Source organism: Pseudonaja textilis, chromosome 4 (assembly GCF_049901715.1).
Source record: "Pseudonaja textilis isolate UNSWEBS1 chromosome 4, rPseTex1.2, whole genome shotgun sequence".
Classification (NCBI taxonomy): domain Eukaryota; kingdom Metazoa; phylum Chordata; class Lepidosauria; order Squamata; family Elapidae; genus Pseudonaja; species Pseudonaja textilis.
This window is the reverse complement of record NC_141993.1, coordinates 92,067,170-92,087,109: the sequence shown is the minus strand read 5'-3', so window position 1 is coordinate 92,087,109 and position 19,940 is coordinate 92,067,170. Positions and strand designations below refer to the sequence as shown.

General features: G+C 46.0%; 1 protein-coding gene across 2 annotated transcripts in view; it reads right to left on the bottom strand.

Moving 5' to 3' along the window:
* Positions 1-19,113, bottom strand: part of TP63 (tumor protein p63) — a 166,683-nt gene extending 147,570 nt beyond the window's left edge. For both annotated transcript variants that reach the window (XM_087933716.1, XM_087933718.1), the window contains exons 1-2: positions 18,984-19,113; positions 221-349 (exon numbers count right to left, since the gene is read on the bottom strand). In XM_087933716.1, the coding sequence (XP_087789842.1) occupies positions 221-349; positions 18,984-19,075 (221 nt within the window). In that variant the 5' untranslated portion in view covers positions 19,076-19,113. The remainder of the gene's footprint in view (positions 1-220; positions 350-18,983) is intronic.
* Positions 19,114-19,940: the final 827 nt, after the last annotated feature.

The following is a 19,940-nucleotide window of genomic DNA, read 5'->3' as shown; positions in this document are numbered from 1 at the left end:
ACGGGGCGAAAAACTCCCTGAACGCACTTCTCACTTCGCCACATAAAATCCTGGGCTCAATGGCGGCCGTACGTCGAGGAATAACTGCATTAGGATTATCTCGCTGGACGGAACCATCCAGTTCTCTCCCATTGTGGTCATAAGTCGAGGACCACCTGTCCTGAAAAGGGGGGGGGGGCGGGGGGAGATTTTTAACAGGTTGGTCCATGGTCCCACTTACTGGTCCAAGATGTCCCACAGCTGCTCAAAGACCTCGGGAGGAACATATTCCCTCGTCTGGGATCCCTGCGACATGCCGGAACGATAAAAGCTCTCCGTCCACGAAAAACGGCCGGGGGGATCCACGAACCTGCAATTAAGTTCGACCAATTAAATCCCGTTTTTTCCCCCTTTTTTTTCCCCCCCTGGGATCTGCAGATCTCCAGTTCCACGCCATTTCCTCACAGGGAGAAGATGAAAGAAAGAAAAAAAAAATTAAAAGGCTTCCGAGGTTACAGATACAGGTCATCAGAGTTGGAAGGGACCTTGTAGGTCATCTAGTCCAACCCCCACCTAAGCAGTTTTCAAAGGCACCCAGGAAACAAAACAGAACTACGGGGACCAACATTTGGGGTTTCTACAAGCCACCGAGACCCGTTGCCTTTGCAAAGGCAGAACCTAGACTTTGAACTAACTAGGTTACGCGCTTCACACAGCAGGTTACTCTCTAGTGCGGGCGAATTCAGTGGAAAAAAATAATTGGTAAGACGTTTTCAGGGATGCTCTGGTCCAGGGATCTCTCGCTCTGTGTGTGTGTGTGTGTGTGTGTGTGTGTGTGTGTGTGTGTGTGTGTGTGTTAGGGTTAGTGGGGAGATATTTCCACACATAACAAGGTAAAACTGAACTTTGAAAAACCTTTCGTTTGCAACGGGCTGGATGTTATTCCGCGAATGAATATTACACGAAGGTTGTGTATTTTAGACATTGATGCTAATTCGCTTTTTGACTGAATGCGACTTTACTCATTCTGGTTTCATAATTATTATCTGGGCCTTTATGCCAACACTGGACAGGAGAGGGAAGATGGGAATGAGAAGAAGGGGAGGAGGAGGGGAAGGAAGGGAGAGAGGAAGGAGAGAGAGAGAAAGAAAGAAGGAAGGGAGAGAGGGAAGAGAGGAAGGAGAGAGAGAAGGAAGGAAGGAAGGAAGGGGGAGAAAGGGAAGGAGGGAGGAAAAAGGGAGGGAGGAAAATGGAGAGGGGAGGGGAAGGAAGGAAATAGGTGGGAAGGAGGGAAAGAAAGAAGGGAAGGAGGGAAAGAAAAGCGGAAGGCTTTTTTTTCCCTTGATATTATCTTTATAAAACATTATCAAGATAGATTTGGTATGATCTTATGATTCATTGCAAAATAAATTAAGTAAACTATAGTTATCTCGTTAAAATATGAATTAACAAAATTATAGATAAATTATTTTTTTAGTGATATTAGGTTATACAATTATTGATTGACAATATGAGCTATTATGTAATATAATTATACTAGTGCCTAGGAAACGGATGCACAAAAAAAAGTGGTAAACTAATCGATGCACTGTACGTAAATTCATGAAGAAGGATATTTTTATGTTTTTTGTTGTATGTTTATGTTTATCTTGTTATTAAAAAATAAAAAAAAATTATAAAAAAAAAGCGGAAGGCAAAAGGAGATGAGGAGGATGGACAGAGGAAAGGAAATGGGAATTAAAGGAGAGAGGAAATGAGGAGGAAAGACAAGGGGAATGAGAAGGAGGGAAAGGAGAGGACGGAACAAGAGCAAGGGGGAAAGGACAGGACGGGGGGAAGAAAGGAGGTGGGAAAGGAAAGGAAGAAGGAAGGGGAAGAGGAAGAAAAGGATGAAGAAGGGAGGGGAAGAAAGAAAAAGGGGGCTGAGTGAGAGGGAGCCACGTTTCTGCTCCTCCAGCCCCCCAGGAAAGAAGAAGAGACAAAGGAAAGGAAAGGAAAGGAAAGGAGAGGAGAGGAGAAGAGAAGAGAAAAGAAAAGAAAAGAAAAGAAGAGGGAAGGGAAGGGAACCCCCTCCTCTATTTATTCTCCCAGCCCCTCCCCACACCAGCAACACCAAGCACAGGACCAAACCACCATTGGCCATTTTAGAAGGAATTGGGGGCTTTCAAAGGAGGCCTTGAAAGCCGCCCCCCCTCAGGCATCCCTCCCCGCACCCCAATTCCTACCCCAACGAAAGGCCGAGACCCGGGCAATTGGAGCATTCCAGGTTCAGCCCCCGCCCCTCTCCTCTGGGGAAAAACAAGCCAGGATTCGGGGTTTGCGGGCTGCAGGAGGGAACCCCCTCCCCAGCTCCCTCCGCCCGCAGTTCAGACCCTGCCGCCGCCGCCCCCCGCCCCCAACCCCCGGGCTTGCAAAAGCGAAGAGACGACGCGCTCCCCAACCTGGCTTCTCTTCTGCAAGTTTCTGCCTGTGGGAATTCCCAGAATCCTCAGCCGGCCCGCTGGGAATTCTGGGAGAGGCTGTGCCAAACCCAGCTGGAGGTCCTTGGGTTGCAAAAATAATAATAATAATAATAATAACGGGTTCGAGGAATGCAATTTTGCAAAAATTTTGATGCAAAAAGAAAAGGTGGGTTTTTGTTTTTCGGCACAGCAACCCTAGAGGGCGCGTTTCTCTCTGCTGCCCCCTGCTGGGCGCCGGGGTGGTTGCAGCCCGTGACGTGTCCGGATTTGCAAGTCCAGACTTGCCTTCCTCCCCGTTGCAATAGGGCAAAAAGGGGGCAAGCGCCCTTTTGCAACCTGGCGCCCTCCGAGGTGTTGTTAGTGCCTTAGGGCGCCCCCTAGCGGGCCTCTGGATCTTTCCAAGCCTTTTTTTGGGGGGTGGGGGTGCCTTAATGGCGTGGGTGGGGGGTCGGGGGGCGTTATTGCAAGATGGATACATAGGTTCAGGCTTCAGCAGGGGTCAGCAGATGAATCTTACAGATAATCGGAATTGGAAGGGACCTTGTGGGTCATCTAGTCCAACCCCACCACCACCACCACCCCTGGCAGAGGGAAGGGACCCCCCCCCCTCAGCAAAGCCCACTCCAGCCAAGCACCCACAATTCAAGACTTTTCTCCCTGGTGCAAAATTAATCAAACAGTGCTTAAATCAGACAATTAAAATTTATATTAAAATTAAATCAAACAATGCTTTTGGAGAATTGCAATCACACAACATGTTTCCCCCACTGATTAAAAGAAAAGGAAAGTCCTGCACTTACGCAAGAAAACCCCAAAAAGACACATACAGACTGGGTGAAACCAGGACTCAATAGCAGGAACTGGAAGAGGAATCTTGGAATCTGAGTGGACAACCAGCTACATAGGAGCCAGCCGTGTGCAGCAGCAGCCAAAAAAGCCAATACAATAATACGTTGCATTAACAGAGGGATTCAATCGAGATCAAGGGAGGTACTAATACCACTCTGTAAAGCTTTAGTAAGGCCACACCTAGAGTACTGCATCCAGTTTTGGTCACCACACTATAAAAAGATGTTAAAACTCTAGAAAAAGGGCAGAGAAGAGCAACCAGGAAGATGAGGGGACTGTATGCTTAAACATACAATGGACGGTTGCAGGAACTGGGCCTGGCTAGTCTAGGGAAGAGAAGGACCAGGGGAGACAGGAGAGCATCTTCCAATATTTGAGGGGATGCCCCAGAGAGGAGGAAGGGATCAAGCTATTCTCCAAAGCACCCGAAGGCCAGACAAGGAAGAATGGATGGAAAGTGAACAAGGAGAGATTCAATCTGGAAATAAGGAGGAATTTTCTGACAGTTAGACAGCCAGATAGATGGTAGTTTGGTAGGTGGATGGAGGTAGGGAGGGAGGTAGATAGATAGATAATAGGTAGGTAGGTAGGTAGATAATAGGTAGAAAGATAATAGGTAGATAGATGGATAGGTGATAGATAGTAGATAGCTAAGTAAATATAGAGAGATAATAGGTAGGTAGGTAGGTAGGTAGATAATAGGTATAGATAGATGATAGATAGATAGATAGATACGTGGATACATGGATAGATAGGTGATAGATGGTTGATAGGTAGCTAAGTAGAGAGAGAGAAAGAGAGAGAGAGACAGATAAATATAAATATAAAGATGGATGGATGGATGGATGGATATTATGCTTCCTGAGCATTTATACTGGTGAGTTTCCCATAAATTCTCAAGGCAGGATAACACAACACCGTTGCTGCATTCAGATGATATCACACTCCAACAAACAATGTTTCTACTGTAAAAAGTCCCATAGAGCTTTTTCTAAAAGCCACTTGAAAACTTACCAATAAAACCTCAATCTGAAAGGAAGCTCAGGTGCTAAACCTGTCAAAGTCAAACCCCAAAGAATGTTGCCCCACCCCACCCCCACCCCCACCCCCCAAAAAACCATCCTGGTGCACAGTAATTAAATCTGACAGGAGCCTGAATTTTCAATGATCGGTTTTTTTTCAATCTGTTTGGACAGATGGCCCTCTAGGAAGCAACATCAGTAAATCGTGCCTGGATGAAATAATGCTGAATATAATTTGGAAAAGTTGCACCTCAAATACCTAAATTCTGTTCCGGCTTGGAAAATGTCACTTTTCAAAAAAACTAATATGCTGGATTTTGGAAAGCAGAGAAGAGCGAAAAGAAGGAAATAGACAGGTACTCTCAGCTTAAAATAGTTCATTAAGTCACCCGTCCAAAGTTACAACGGCACTGAAAAAAGGGGACTTATGACCATTTCTCACACTTAATGTCCACAGCAGCATCCCGGTGGTCACCTGATCCAAATTCAGAAGCTTGGCAACTGGCATGGACTTATGACAGTTGCAGTGTCCCAAGATCACGCGATGATCCCCTTTTGTGATTTTCTGGCAAGCAGTCGATGGGAAAAGCCAGACTCACTTATAACAACCGGGGCACTCATTGATCTGCTGCAGTGGTTCCCTTAACAAGAAAATGGGCAGGAAAGGTAAAAATGTGGCAAAACTCACTGAACGACTGCCTCGCTCAGTGACAGAAATTTTGGGCTCCATTATGGTCATAAGTCAAGTACCCTGTTTCCCCGAAAATACAACCTACCCTGAAAGTAAGTCCTAGGTTAATTTTCACACGTGTGCCCAATATAAGCCCTACCCCTCAAAATAAGCCCTAACTAAGATCCTGCCCACTCCAGAGTGGACAGGTAGAAATTAAACTAGGATAAGGATGGGGGGGTGGAGCCGCCCTACTGCTTACCTTTGGACAGGTGTAGCCAGGCCTCGCACACCCCAACACCTGCCTGGCCGGCCCGTTTCTTCTGCCGCCGGCCAAGGCTGGCAAGGCTTTCCTGAAGGCCTCTGGAGCTGAGAACAAAGCTCAGGATCGATCCTGAGCTCTATTATGGGATGCAGAGGCCTTCAGGCCTCAGAAGAAGTCGTTTCTGAAGGCCTCTGACAGCAAAAAGGAGGCGGGAGGGGAGTGGAGGAGACACGCGCAAGTGAGGTTAATCGGTGGAGGACGTCCCCCGAAAATAAGACCTGGTGCCTTTTTTGGTGGCAAAATATATATATACAGTATATAAGACAGGGTCTTATTTTCGGGGAAACACAGTACTTAGCTTCTTTATGAGCTCCTTCGTGGAAATGTGTGGTGCTGTTTGCAGCCTTTTAATCGCCTCTCTGGATATCGGGGGTGCCTACTGTAACCTCCCCGCTGTTGTGAAGTTTGAGAGTTGTGAAGTTTGAGAGTTGTAAAGTTTGAGAGTTGTGAAGTTTGAGACAGAGGTTTGCAAAATATTTCCGGGTGAGGAAATTGGACTGGAGCATTTGCAGAGGCCATGCCAGCCCAAGCTCAGAATGCAGAACACGGGGGGCAGACATGTTAAAAACTCACCTGCAGATTTGTTTATTATTTTTATTTTTATTTTGGGGGGTCCTCTCCCTCCGTTCTCAAGGTTCTGGGCCTTGGAAGCCGCCCTCGATCTAAGTTACGACCACAACCGAGCCCCAAATTCCCATTGCTGAGTGAGATCCACTATCCTTACGTGAATTTGGGCCCATTTTGTGACCGTTCTCGCCACTGTTGTGAAGCGAATCGCTGCCGTTTTTAAGTGAGTCACGTTGTTGTTAAGTGAGCCGGGCTTCCCCGCGGGCTTGGCTGGTCGGGAGGTCGCAAAAAGGGGGAAAATCATGTGACTTCTTATCACGGGACAAAAGTCCGTGAAAAGATGGTTTTCATAGAGGGTAAAACTTCTGGAAAGTGTAGGTCTGTTTGTAGGGGGTTGGTTGGTTCCACCCCCGTTGGCATTTGGGTCCCTTGGCCAGAAATGGGGGGGCGGATTTCCTTCCGGGGGGTGTCTTTTTTTCCTTCTTGCGTTAGATAAATCTTGAAAGCTTTTGATCTGTCTTTGGGTATCTATTTCTCTGTCTATTATTATCTATCATCTATCTGTATTTATCACTATCACTATCTATTGATTTATCTATCATGTATGACTCTATCTATCTATCTATCTATCTATCTATCCATCTCTATCTATCCATCCATATCTATCTATCCATCCATATCAATCTATCCATCTATCCTATCTATCTATCCTATTCTATCTATCTATCTATCTATCTATCTATCTATCTATCTATCTATCCATCTCTATCTATCCATATCAATCTATCCATCTATCCTATCTATCTATCTATCTATCTATCTATCCATCCATCCATCCATATCTATCCATCCATATCCATCTATCCATCCATCCATCTATCTATCTATCTATCTATCTATCTATCTATCTATCTATCTATCTATCTATCTCTATCCATCCATATCCATCTATCTATCTATCTATCTATCTATCTATCTATCTATCTATCTATCTATCTATCTATCTATCTCTATCCATCCATATCCATCCATCCATCCATCTATCTATCTATCTATCTATCTATCTATCTATCTACCAATCCATCCATCCATCTGTCATCTGTTGTTTGTTTCTCTCGTTGCTATCATCTCTCCATTGCAATCTCTCTCTCTTTAATCTATCTATCCATCTATCTATACCATCTGTCTATTACTATCTCTATTTATGACTATATATCTATCATCTATCTCTGTCTATCTCTATCAATCCACTTACCAACCTACCACCTACTATCTACTCTATCTATACATTTATCACTATCACCATCTATTGATCTGTCATGTATGACTATCTCTCTCTATATGACTATCTATTTCTACCTACCAATCCTTCTGTCATCTGTTATCTGTGTTTGTCTCGCTAATTGCTATCTTGCAATTATCTTTCTACTGCAATCTATCTGCCTATCTGTCCGTTTTCATCCTGTTTTCTGTGTCTGTCTACTTATCTATCATCACAATCATGTTCACATTATCTGTCTGTCTATCTGTCTATCTACAATTACCTATCAATCAATGTATTGATTGATTGAACAATCTATCAATCTCATCTTTAGTTAAAACTATATAACTCAAGACAAGAGTTGGGCTAAATTAAGCCAAACACTTGAAGGGTCATTGATATTCTCTGGCCCTGGTGGTTTTCTTGCAGACGTTTCATGACCCAACTAGGGAATGTCATCAGTGCTGGAAGGGAGGGGGTTTGTTGAGAAGAGGGAGGAGGAGGAGGAGGAGGAGGAGGACAATATCAGTGAGTTCCTTGGTGGTCTCTGGCCCTGGTGGTTTTCTTGCAGACGTTTCATGACCCAACTAGGGAACATCATCAGTGCTAGAAGGGAGGGAGGTTTGTGGAGAGGAGGAGGAGAAGGAAAAGGAAGATTTTACATGCACTGTCTACTGTCCGATAACCAGAAGGAGCGGGGTTACTATATCTGGAGGGCAGAAATGACGGTTGACACCTTCTTCTTTGCTTTCTCTGGTCAGGAACTTCTCCGTTTCTTCCCCTCTTCCCCCTTTTAGCGAGACCTTCCCTTAGGAGCCCCCTTTAAATCAAGGTGTGCGTGTGTGTGTGTGTGTGTGTGTGTGTGAAAATCAGGATGCTGGCTTGGCAAAAGCTGCCCCCTGAAGAGTGCCAGCCCAGCCCTGGCCGAGTTCCTTTCCCGGGGGGGTTCTGGGGGGGCGGGGGGGCTTGGCTCCCCTCCTAGTGTCGGAATGTGGGTGCGAGAAAGCCAACTCCTGGGCTGGGGAGGGAGGGAGGGAGGGAGGGAAACCTCCCTCTCAGCCTTGCCCATCAGCTTCTCCCTGGGACCCCACGCAAACCACAGTCCCCAGTCCACAAAACACACACACACCCCTCGGGATCAAAGGCTGGTGCACCCAGGTAGGTAATTATATCCCCTCCCCTCCCACATCGGGTGAGGAGGGAGAGATGTTTACAGATCAGCCACTCCCTTTTCGGAAACGACAGCCAGACTCCCTGGAAAAGGGGGAGACGCGGGGGGAGAGGAGGGGGGATTAAGAGGGGGTTTGCGCAGGTTGCACCTGCTGTGTTTTATTTATTTTTTGTCCCTCCCCTTTTCTCCTTTCCTTTTCTCTCCTCCCCTCCCTTGGCTGTCAGGAGAAGGAAAGAAGGAAGGAAGGAAGGAAGGAAGGAAGGAAGGAAGGAAGGAAGGAAGGAAGGGGAATAAGAAAGGGAAAGGAAGAAGTTGCAAGAAGGAAGGAAGATGGAATGAAAAGAAAGGGAAAGGAAGGAAGAAACTGCAAGAAGGAAGGAATTAAGGAAGGAAGGAAGGAAGTGGAATAAGAAAGGGAAAGGAGGAAGATGCAAGAAGGAAGGAAGATGGAATGAAAAGAAAGGGAAAGGAAGGAAGGAAGGAAGGAAGGAAGGAAGGAAGGAAGGAAGGAAGGAAAGAAGGAAGGAAGGAAGGAGGTGGAATAAGAAAGGAAAGGAAGAAGTTGCAAGAAGAAAGGAAGATGGAATGAAAAGAAAGGGAAAGGAAGGAAGGAAGGAAGGAAGGAAGGAAGGAAGGAAGGAAGGAAGGAAAGAAGGAAGGGAAGGAGGTGGAATAAGAAAGGGAAAGGAAGAAGTTGCAAGAAGGAAGGAAGATGGAATGAAAAGAAAGGGAAAGGAAGGAAGGAAGGAAGGAAGGAAGGAAGGAAGGAAGGAAGGAAGGAAGGAAGGAAGGAAAGAAGGAAAGGAAGGAGGTGGAATAAGAAAGGGAAAGGAGGAAGATGCAAGAAGGAAGGAAGATGGAATGAAAAGAAAGGGAAAGGAAGGAAGGAAGGAAGGAAGGAAGGAAGGAAGGAAGGAAGGAAGGAATTAAGGAAGGAAGGAAGGAAGTGAAGGAATAAGAAAGGGAAAGGAGGAAGATGCAAGAAGGAAGGAAGATGGAATGAAAAGAAAGGGAAAGGAAGGAAGGAAGGAAGGAAGGAAGGAAGGAAGGAAGGAAGGAAAGAAGGAAGGAAGGAAGGAGGTGGAATAAGAAAGGGAAAGGAAGAAGTTGTCAAGAAGAAAGGAAGATGGAATGAAAAAGAAAGGGGAAAGGAAGGAAGGAAGGAAGGAAGGAAGGAAGGAAAGAAGGAAGGAAGGAGGTGGAATAAGAAAGGGAAAGGAAGAAGTTGCAAGAAGGAAGGAAGATGGAATGAAAAGAAAGGGAAAGGAAGGAAGGAAGGAAGGAAGGAAGGAAGGAAGGAAGGAAGGAAGGAAGGAAGGAGAGGTGGAATAAGAAAGGGAAAGGAGGAAGATGCAAGAAGGAAGGAAGATAGAATGAAAAGAAAGGAAAAGGAAGGAAGAAGCTGCAAGAAGGAAGGAAGGAAGGTATCTTTCCCCTTCTCCTCTTATTCTCCTCCTCCTCCTCCTCCTTCTCTTCTTCCTCCTTCTCCGTCTCCTGTTCTTCTCCTATTTCCTTTGCCTTTCCCCTTCCCTTTTTCCTATTCTTCTCTTTCCCCTCCTCCTCCTCTCCCCTCCTTCCTCCTCCTCCTCTTCCTCAGCCTCTCCTCCACCCCCTCCCCCTGCCCCCTTTCCTGCCAGGGAGGTTTGTTCCCCGCACCCCTCTTAAGCCTTCTGTCTGCGCAAGGCGTGTCTCCGTCTTCGAAAGGATTACACTGGAGCGGCTCCTCCTATTGTCCCACCAGTTCGTTCCTCCCGTCTCTCCGCACTCCCCAAATTCTCCAGCTCCCCAAAGCTTTCTCCCCAAGGACTTTCATGGGGCGCTTCGCCTGACAGAGCCAAGAAATGCAGGAAACCTGCGGGGTGGGAGGGTGGGGGGAGGTGGGGAGGCAGGGAACAAGTGCTCAGCCCCACCGCTTCTGGTGGCAAGCAGTTCCACTGGTTCATTGTCCTCCCTGTTAGGAAATTCCTCCTTGGTTCTAGGTTGCTTCTCTCCTTGCTCAGTTTCCATCCTTTGCTTCTTGTCCTGCCTTCTTTGGTGCTCTGGAGAAGAGCTTGACCCCCTCTTCTCGTTTGGGGCAGCCCCTCAAATATTGGAAGATGCTCTCCTGTCTCCCCTGGTCCTTCTTTTCATCAAACTAGACATGTCTTCTGTCCATCCCTAGTTTGCTGAGACTTTTTCTTTCTTTCTTTCTTTCTTTCTTTCTTTCTTTCTTTCTTTCTTTCTTTCTTTCTTTCTTTCTTTCTTTCTTTCTTTCTTTCTTTCTTTCCTTCCTTCCTTCCTTCCCCTCCTTCCTTCCTTCCTTCCTTCTCTTTCTTTCTTTCTTTCTTTCTTTCTTTCTTTCTTTCTTTCTTTCTTTCTTTCTTTCTTTAGCTTTGGAGAATAGCTTGACTCCCTCTTCTTCTCTGGGGCAGCCCCTCAAATATTGGAGCACTGCTATCCTGTCCCCGCTGGTCCTCCTTTTCTCTAGACTGGCCCCACCCGGTTCTCTTCTTGCTGGCTCATCTGAGGAGTTTCTGACGATCGACTGGCTCAGCAAAACGCTCCTGGTTCCTTCGCCTTCTGCTTCCTCTTGGCTCTCCTTCGCCAGCCTCCACTGCCAAGGGATCCAAAGGCCTTTGTAACCAGAAGCCGGCGGCCTCCCAAATTCAAGGCAGCCTTCCAGGGTCTCGGTTCCTGGCCCTGCTCCGCATTCCTCCGGCCCAAGGAGCTGAGATGCCGATACAGCGTGCAATTTCACACTGCCTGTTGGACGTCAGCCTTCCTGCATTTTGCACGGGCTTGCGAAATGGGCTGAGCAAGGACCCCCTCCCCCCACCACCACCCCCGTGGCCAAACCTCATCGTGTCCAGAAGGCGCGGCTGCTTCTCCAGGCCCAGAGTTTCTCCATTTCAGTAGATGGATGGAGCTCAATTCCCAGAATTCTCTAGCTGCCATGTTTCAAAATGGATGGACTTCAGCTTCCAGAATCTTCAAGCTGCCATATTTCAAGATGGATGGACTTTGGCTTCCAGAATCTTCCAGCCGCCATGTTTCAAAATGGATGGACTTCAGCTCCCAGAATTCTCCAGCTGCCAGGTTTTAAGATGGATGGACTTTAGCTTCCAGAATTCTCCAGCTGCCATGTTTCAAAATGGATGGACTTCAGCTCCCAGAATTCTCCAGCTGCCATGTTTCAAAATGGCTGGACTTCAGCTCCCAGAATTCTCCAGCTGCCATGTTTTAAGATGGATGGACTTTAGCTTCCAGAATTCTCCAGCTGCCATGTTTCAAAATGGATGGACTTCAGCTCCCAGAATTCTCCAGCCGCCATGTTTTAAGATGGATGGACTTTAGCTTCCAGAATCTTCCAGCTGCCATGTTTTAAGATGAATGGACTTCAATTCTTAGAATCCTCCACTTGTTTGAAGATGGATTTCAACTCCCAGAATCCTCCAGCCGCCATGTTTTAAGAGGAGTGGACTTCAACTCCCATGTTTTAAGATGGATGGACTTCAGATCCCAGAATTCTCCAGCCACCATGTTTTAAGATGGATGGACTTCAATTCCCAGAATCCTCCACTTGTTTGAAGATGAACTTCAGCTTCCAGAATCTTCAAGCCGCCATGATTTAAGATGAATGGACTTCAATTCTTAGAATCTTCCACTTGCTTGAAGATGGATTTCAACTCCCAGAATCCTCCAGCCGCCATGTTTTAAGAGGGGTGGACTTCAACTCCCATGTTTTAAGATGGGATGGACTTCAGATCCCAGAATTCTTCAGCTACCATGTTTTAAGATGGATGGACTTCAATTCTTAGAATCTTCCACTTGCTTGAAGATGGATTTCAACTCCCAGAATCCTCCAGCCGCCATGTTTTAAGAGGGATGGACTTCAACTCCCATGTTTTAAGATGGATGGACTTCAGATCCCAGAATACTCCAGCCACCATGTTTTAAGATGGATGGACTTCAATTCCCAGAATCCTCCACTTGTTTGAAGATGGACTTCAGCTTCCAGAATCTTCCAGCCGCCATGATTTAAGATGAATGGACTTCAATTCTTAGAATCTTCCACTTGCTTGAAGATGGATTTCAACTCTCAGAATCCTCCAGCCGCCATGTTTTAAGAGGGGTGGACTTCAGATCCCAGAATTCTTCAGCTACCATGTTTTAAGATGGATGGACTTCAATTCTTAGAATCTTCCTCTAGCTTGAAGATGGATTTCAACTCCCAGAATCCTCCAGCCGCCATGTTTTAAGATGGATGGACTTCAGCTTCCAGGATCTTCCAGCCGCCATGTTTTAAGATGGATGGACTTCAGCTCCCAGATTCCTCCAGCTGCCATGTTTTAAGATGGATGGACTTTAGCTTCCAGAATCTTCCAGCCGCCATGTTTTAAGATGGATGGACTTTAGCTTCCAGAATCTTCCAGCCGCCATGTTTTAAGATGGATGGACTTCAGCTCCCAGAATTCTCCAGCCGCCATGTTTTAAGATGGATGGACTTTAGCTTCCAGAATCTTCCAGCCGCCATGTTTTAAGATGAATGGACTTCAATTCTTAGAATCCTCCACTTGCTTGAAGATGGACTTCAACTCCCAGAATCCTCCAGCCTCAATGTTTTAAGATGGATGGACTTCTGGAGGATTCCAGAAGATGAACAGTGTTTCTCAACCTTAGCAGCTTTAAGAAGTGGGGACTTCAGGGTCTGTAGCAGGATTGGTGGCCTCCATATCCCACCCTAAACATTAAACTTAAAATGCCTGGCTGGGGAATTCTGGGAGTTGAAGTCCACAAGTCTTACAGTTGCCAAGTTTGGGAACTCTGTTCTTCATAGTGCAATTTATCCAGGCCCAGGTCAAAAGGAGGCAAGTTTACTACTCATATCTTAAGTGTTGCCACTATCTTGTCCTCTGTTCCCATCTCTCAGTTGTCCCTGGAGCAAAAGCAATCCATTTTGTTGTACAATGACAAAATAATTCCAGGCAGCCAACATATCTAACGCACCTTCCTCCTCCTATTTTCCCCCACAACAACAACCCTGAGAGGGGGATTGGGCCCAAAGATTTCATGCCTAAAGCGGGACCGGAATTCCCAGCCTCCTGGTGATTGGCCTAAAGTCACCCAGCCAGCTTTCCATGGCTGAGGCAGGACTTGAACTCGTGGTCTCCCGCTTTGTAGCCTGGAGTTGTAACCACTGGACTGAACTGGGTTGCGAATGACAGTTTGGAGTGACAGTTATAACTCAAATTAAAAAGGAAAAAAAAACAGTATATAAAAGATGTCAATTGCAACCCAGGAGCTATTATGAACAAAATGGAAGTTAGCCAACAAATCCAAACAAAGTGGAACCTCCAGATTCAAGAGCAACCTACCTCTTGCAGGAGGAGGATGGAGGAGGAGGATCATGACAGCCTTGGCAATAGTTAGGTCATCCTCCAAAAACTAGAAAACTGGATAACTTTTGGATTGGCCTGATCTGATATGATCTTAACAGGAATTCCCTGAATTCCAAACCTTGATTTTTGGATATTAATCACTGCTTAATCTGATAAGGAATAATTTCTCTCCACCAGTTAAAATGACAACTGAGGCACATATGAGCTCCATTGATTGTTAAGTTAGTCCTTAACTTACAACCATTCATTTAGTGACCAATCAAATTTAAAATGGCACTTTAAAAAGGGACTCGTGGTTGTTTTTCACCCTTAGAACCGTGGCCTCATCCCCAGGGTCACGTAATCAAAATTTGGATGCTTGGCAACTGGGATGTTTTTAACAGAATAACAGAGTCAGGAGTGACACTAGAGGTCTTCTAGTCCAACCTACTGCCCAAGCAGCAGATCCTGTATCATTCCAGATGAATAGTAGTCCAATCTCCTCTAAAAAATACCCCCCAGTGATGGAGCGTCCATAACTTCTGAAAATAAACTCACCTGATTAATTGTTCTCTTGTTAAAAACCTTCTTTTTTAAAAAGGAAGGAAGGAAGGAAGGAAGGAAGGAAGGAAGGAAGGAAGGAAGGAAGGAAGGAAGGAAGATGATATGGGAAGGAAAGAAGGGAGGGAGAGAGGATAAGGAGAGGAAGGAAGAGGGAGAGAAGGATGGAAGGCAGGAAGAATAAGGAGAAGGGAAGAGGAAGGAAGAGAGGCAGGAGTGGAAGGAAGCAGGGAGAGAAGGAAGGAAGGAAAAGGAAGGAGGGAGGGAAGGAAGGAAGGAAGGAAGGAAGGAAGATGGTATGGGAAGGAAAGAAGGGAGGGAGAGAGGATAAGGAGAGGAAGGGAAGAGGGAGAGAAGGATGGAAGGCAGGAAGAATAAGGAGAAGGGAAGAGGAAGGAAGAGAGGCAGGAGTCGAAGGAACCAGGGGAGAGAAGGAAGGAAGATAAAGGAAGGAGGGAGAGAAGGAAGGAAGATAAAGGAAGGAGGGAGAGAAGGAAAGAAGGAAGGAAGGAAGGAAGGAAGGAAGGAAGGAAGGAAGGAAGGAAGGAAGGAAGGAAGGAAGGAAGGAAGGAAAGATAGAATAACAGAATAACAGAACAGCTCAAGTAGGAGATCCTATATCATCATTCCAGACAAATGATAGTCCAATCTCCTCTAAAAAAAAAAAACCTCCAGTGATGAAGTATCCACAATTTCTGAAAATGAACTCTGATTAATTGTTCTCTTCTTAAAAACCTTCTTTTTTTAAAAAAAAAGGATGGAAGGATAGACTAACAGAATGATAGAATTACAGAATAACGGAAGGGACCTTGGAGGTCTTCTAGTCTAACCCCTGCTCAAGCAGGAAATGCTATACCATTCCAGACAAATGGCCGTTCAATCTCCTCCTGCAAACTTTCAGTATTGGAGCACCCACGCTTTCTGGAGGGAAGTCGATCCCATTTACAAGGGTCTCAGTGTCCCAGGGGAGGGAGTGTCATGTGATCCCCTTTTGCAACTTGACGAGCAAAGTCCATGGGGGAAGCCAGATTCACTTAATGACCGTGTAACTCACTTAACAACTCTCTTCATACTCTACATAAATGACCTCTGTGATCATATTAAGAGCAACTGCGTTCTCTTCGCTGATGATGTAAAGCTGTTCAATACCACAAATAATACTGCTACCTTTCAAAAAGATCTCGACTATGTATTAGAATGATCAAATTAATGGCAACTTCAAATCTCAACAAACAAATGCTCTGTCTTACATATTGGCAAAAAAAATCACAAAATAAAATACAGGCTGAATCGTCAAGACCTTGTTGAGGATCCAAGCTCTGTAAAGGACCTTGGAGTACTCACCTCTAATGATCTAAGTGCTAGAGCCCACTGTAACTACATAGCCAAAAAGGCATTAAGAGTTGTTAACCTAATCCTACCTAGCTTTTTCTCTGGTAATATCACACTACTAACTAGAGCATACAAAACATTTGCTAGACCTATACTTGAATAGAGCTCATCAGTCTGGAACTCACATGATGTATCTGATATTAACACAGTTGAGAAAGTCCAGAAATATTTAACAAGAAGAGTTCTCCACTCCTCTACTCGTTGTATATACCTTAATACCTTATGCCACCAGACTCGAAATTCTAGACCTAGAAAACCTAGAATTACGCCGCCTTCGGTTCAATCTAAGTATAGTATATAAAATCATACATTGCAATGTCCTACCTGTCAATGAATACTTCAGCTTCAACCGCAATAACACACGGGCAAACAATAGATACAAACTCAAGGTTAATTGCACCAAACTTGATGGCAGGAAATACGACTTCAGCAACAGAATGGTCAATGTCTGGAATATTCTACCTGACTCTGTGGTTTTTTTCCCCAAACCCCAAAAACTTTAACCTTAGACTGTCTACTATTGACCTCCCCCCTTTCCTAAGAGGTCTGTAGGGGGCGTGCATAAGCGCACCAATGTGCCTACCGTCCCTGTCCTATGGTTTCTTTTATTTTTCTCATATGCATCCATGTATTCATAACTATGTTTTTACTTATACCCATTATCTTGTAAGCAATTGACAAACCAAATAAATAAATATAAATAAATAAATAAATAAATAAATAAATAAATCTGCTGGGATTCCCTTAACCACGGCAGCAAAGAAAGTCGTAAAACAGGCCAAAACTCACTTAACAACCATCTCACTTAGCAATGGAAAGTTCGGGTTCAACTGTGGTCATAAGCCAAGCACCACCTGTACTTATGGGGTGGGGGGACAGAAATCCATAGCGCCAAGCCTGCCCCCAACCAGTAAAGTACAGTACGGTAGAGTAGAGTAGAGTATGGTAGAGTAGAGTAGAGTAGGAGTAGAGTAGGAGTAGAGTAGAATAGAGTAGGAGTAGAGTAGGAGTAGAGTAGAATAGAGTAGAGTAGAGTAGAGTAGGAGTAGAGTAGAGTCAAGTCAAGTCTTATACTCAGGTAAGAAAACCCAAAAAGACACCTATAGACTGGGTGAAACCAGGCTCAATAGCAGGAACTGGGAGGGGGATCTCGGAGTCTTAGTGGAAAACCAGCTACATAGGAGCCAGCCGTGTGCAGCAGCCGGCAAAAAAGCCAATGCAATCCTAAATTGCATTAATAGAGGGATACAATCAAGATCAAGGGAGGTACTAATACCACTCTACAAAGCCTTAGTAAGGCCACACCTAGAGTCCTGCATCCAGTTTTGGTCCCCACACTGTAAAAAAAGATGTTGAGACTCTAGAAAAAATGCAGAGAAGAGCAACCAGGAGGATGAGGGGACAGGAGGCTAAAACATACGATGGACGGTTGCAGGAACTGGGCTTGGCTGGTCTAGGGAAGAGAAGGACCAGGGGAGACAAGAGAGCATCTTCCAATATTTGAGGGGCTGCCCCAGAGAGGAGGAAGGGGGTCAAGCTATTCTCCAAGGCAACTGAAGGCCAGACAAGGAACAATGGATGGAAACTGAACAAGGAGAGAGATTCAACCAGGAAATAAGGAGGAATTTTCTGAAAGGGAGACCAATCCACCCATGTAACAGAAGTTGCCCTCGGAAGTTGTTGGAGCTTCATCCCTGGAAGCTTTCAAGAAGAGACTGGACTGCCAACTGTCAGAAATGGTGTAGGGTTTTCTGTTTGGGTGGGGGGGTTGGACTAGATGACCTACAAGGCCCCTTCCAACTCTGATTATGCGTTATCTGTTAACCACGGGCTGACACCCAAGCAAACACAATCCACAAGGATTGTTGTGAGTCTGCAGAAGGGAAACAACACTTCGATCTGAGGCTGTGCGACTGTGTTGAAAGGACCCCTGTGTCCCAACACCGGCCCTATTTCTGGTTGTTGTCGTTCCAAGTGGATTCTTTTCATACCAATGCTGAATTCACCATCTGGGGCTACAGAATTCTCCGGGGCAGGGTATCTCAACGTTAGCAGCTTTAAGACGGGGGGACTTCAACTCCCAGAGTTCCCTAGCCAGCGGTATTTATTTATTTATTTACCTTAATGTATCCGTTCAATATCTATACAATTAAAAGCACATAATAAAAACATCCAGTTTTGGTCACCACACTATAAAAAAAAGATGTTGAGACTCTGGAACATGTGCAGAGAAGAGAAACCAAGAGGATTAGGGGACTGGAGGCTAACACATATTTAAAAATGGTTGCAGGAATTTGGCCTGGCTAGTCTAGGGAAGAGAAGGACCAGGGGAGACATGATTGCAGTCTTCCAATATTTGAGGGGCTGCCCCAGAGAGGAGGAGGGGGGTCAAGCTATTTTTTAAAGCACCCGAAGGCCAGACAAGGAATAATGGATGGAAACTGAACAAGGAGAGATTCAACCTGGAAATAAGGATATTTTTTTTCTGACAGAGAGAACAATCAACCCATGGAACAGAAGTTGCCTTCAGAAGTTGTGGGAGCTTCATCGCTGGAGGCTTTCAAGAAGAGGCTGGACTGCCATCTGTCAGAAATGGTGTGGGGTCTCTTGCTTGGGTGAGGGGTTGGACTAGATGACCTCCAAATCCCTTCCAACTCTGTTAATCTGTAATCTGTAAAACCACCCAGATTGAGAGTTTTTTTTTTAAAGCTATATTTATTTTTATTCCATCTTTATTATTTATACAAATAACTCAAGGCACCAAACATGTCCAACATACCTTCCTCCTCTGTCCTGGCTGGGGAATTCTGGGAGTTGAAATCCACCAGTCTGAAAGTTGCCAATATTAAAAAAAAAATACCGCTCTGAATCACTCATGTGAATTTAACAGGCGCTCTTCACACAGCCTAACCAACACTCCCCCAGATTCTAACTAACTTTAATCCTTGACTCCATTCACCAATCCTTATTCCACCTGGCTAAGGATGTTGTCTGAATGCAGCAGGTGCCGGCCAGCATCAAAGGAGCGCAAAGCGGGGAAGTGCGAAAACGCGGCCGTTTCCCAGCCTTGCCAGAAACATCCGGCTCCAACAAATTGGCATCCTTTAAAATTGCCCCTTCATCGGCCGAGCCAGAGAGAGAGAGAGCTTCGCCCAAGATCCCCAAAGTGAGATAAAGCACCCCTTCCCCGAAAATAAAGGTCCGCGTTACAAGCGACCGATTTTTGGAGAGCCCCGCGCGTAATTGCGCAAAGGCGCTGCGAAGTCTTTCGCGCGCCCCGCAGCCGTCGCTACCCGAGAGGTGGATAGCAGGGAGCCCCCCAAGCAGAAAAGAGGGGTTTCCCCCTCCCCAGGTGGGGGCCACTCACCTTTGGAAGTAAGCCTCGGGACAGCATGGCAAAGAAGCGAAGCGTCCCGTCTCCAGACTCATCGCCTTCCCGGTCGGGTCTGGAGGTAGCATAGAAAGCCAAGCGGCGCGACAAGCGGCCGGATCAGGTGGCAAGCCAGGGATCAAGTGTGTTGAATGTTAAGACAGCGGGCTTCAATTTGCAAGGGGTGAGTGGGGTGGAGCCTCTGGTGGGCTTCAATTTGCAAACGGATGGGGGGGGGAGTGTTGAGGCTCTCCGGCCAATGAGATCCCAACGGGGACCGCCGCCCCAGCCATGGCAAAACGTCCCTCTGGCCGAGCTGAGCATCGCTGGGACGCGTTCCCGGGACGCGCCGCTGCTCTGGAAAGGGACAACATCGAGTGCCGTTCGAAGATAATATTTGTAGCTGAAACATTTATAATTTTTTTGGGAATAAATTGGGGTGCGAGACAGAAAAGCTGATCTCAGTTTATCTTCTGAATGGTGAGAGATGAAGAAGTTCTCCATCTGTGGGGGTCTTTGATGCCCTCTGAGGTGGGTGGTTTCCTTGCAGGTGTTTCATGAACCAACTAGGGAACATTATCAGTGCTAGAAGGGAGAGGGGTTTGTGAAGAGGAGGGGGAGGAGGAAGAGGAGGAGGAGGAGGAGGAGGAGAGGAGGGGAGGAGGAAAAGGAGGAGTACTGTGGAGTCCTCTGAGCTGGGTTGTTTCCTTGCAGATGTTTCATGACCCAACTAGGGAACATTATCAGTGCTAGAAGGGAGAGGGGTTTGTGAAGAGGAGGGGAGGAGGAAGAGGAGGGGGAGGAGGAAGAGGAGGGGAGGAGGAAAAGGAGGAGTACTGTGGAGTCCTCTGAGCTGGGTTGTTTCCTTGCAGATGTTTCATGACCCAACTAGGGAACATTATCAGTGCTAGAAGGGAGTGGGGTTTGTGAAGAGGAGGGGGAGGAGGAAGAGGA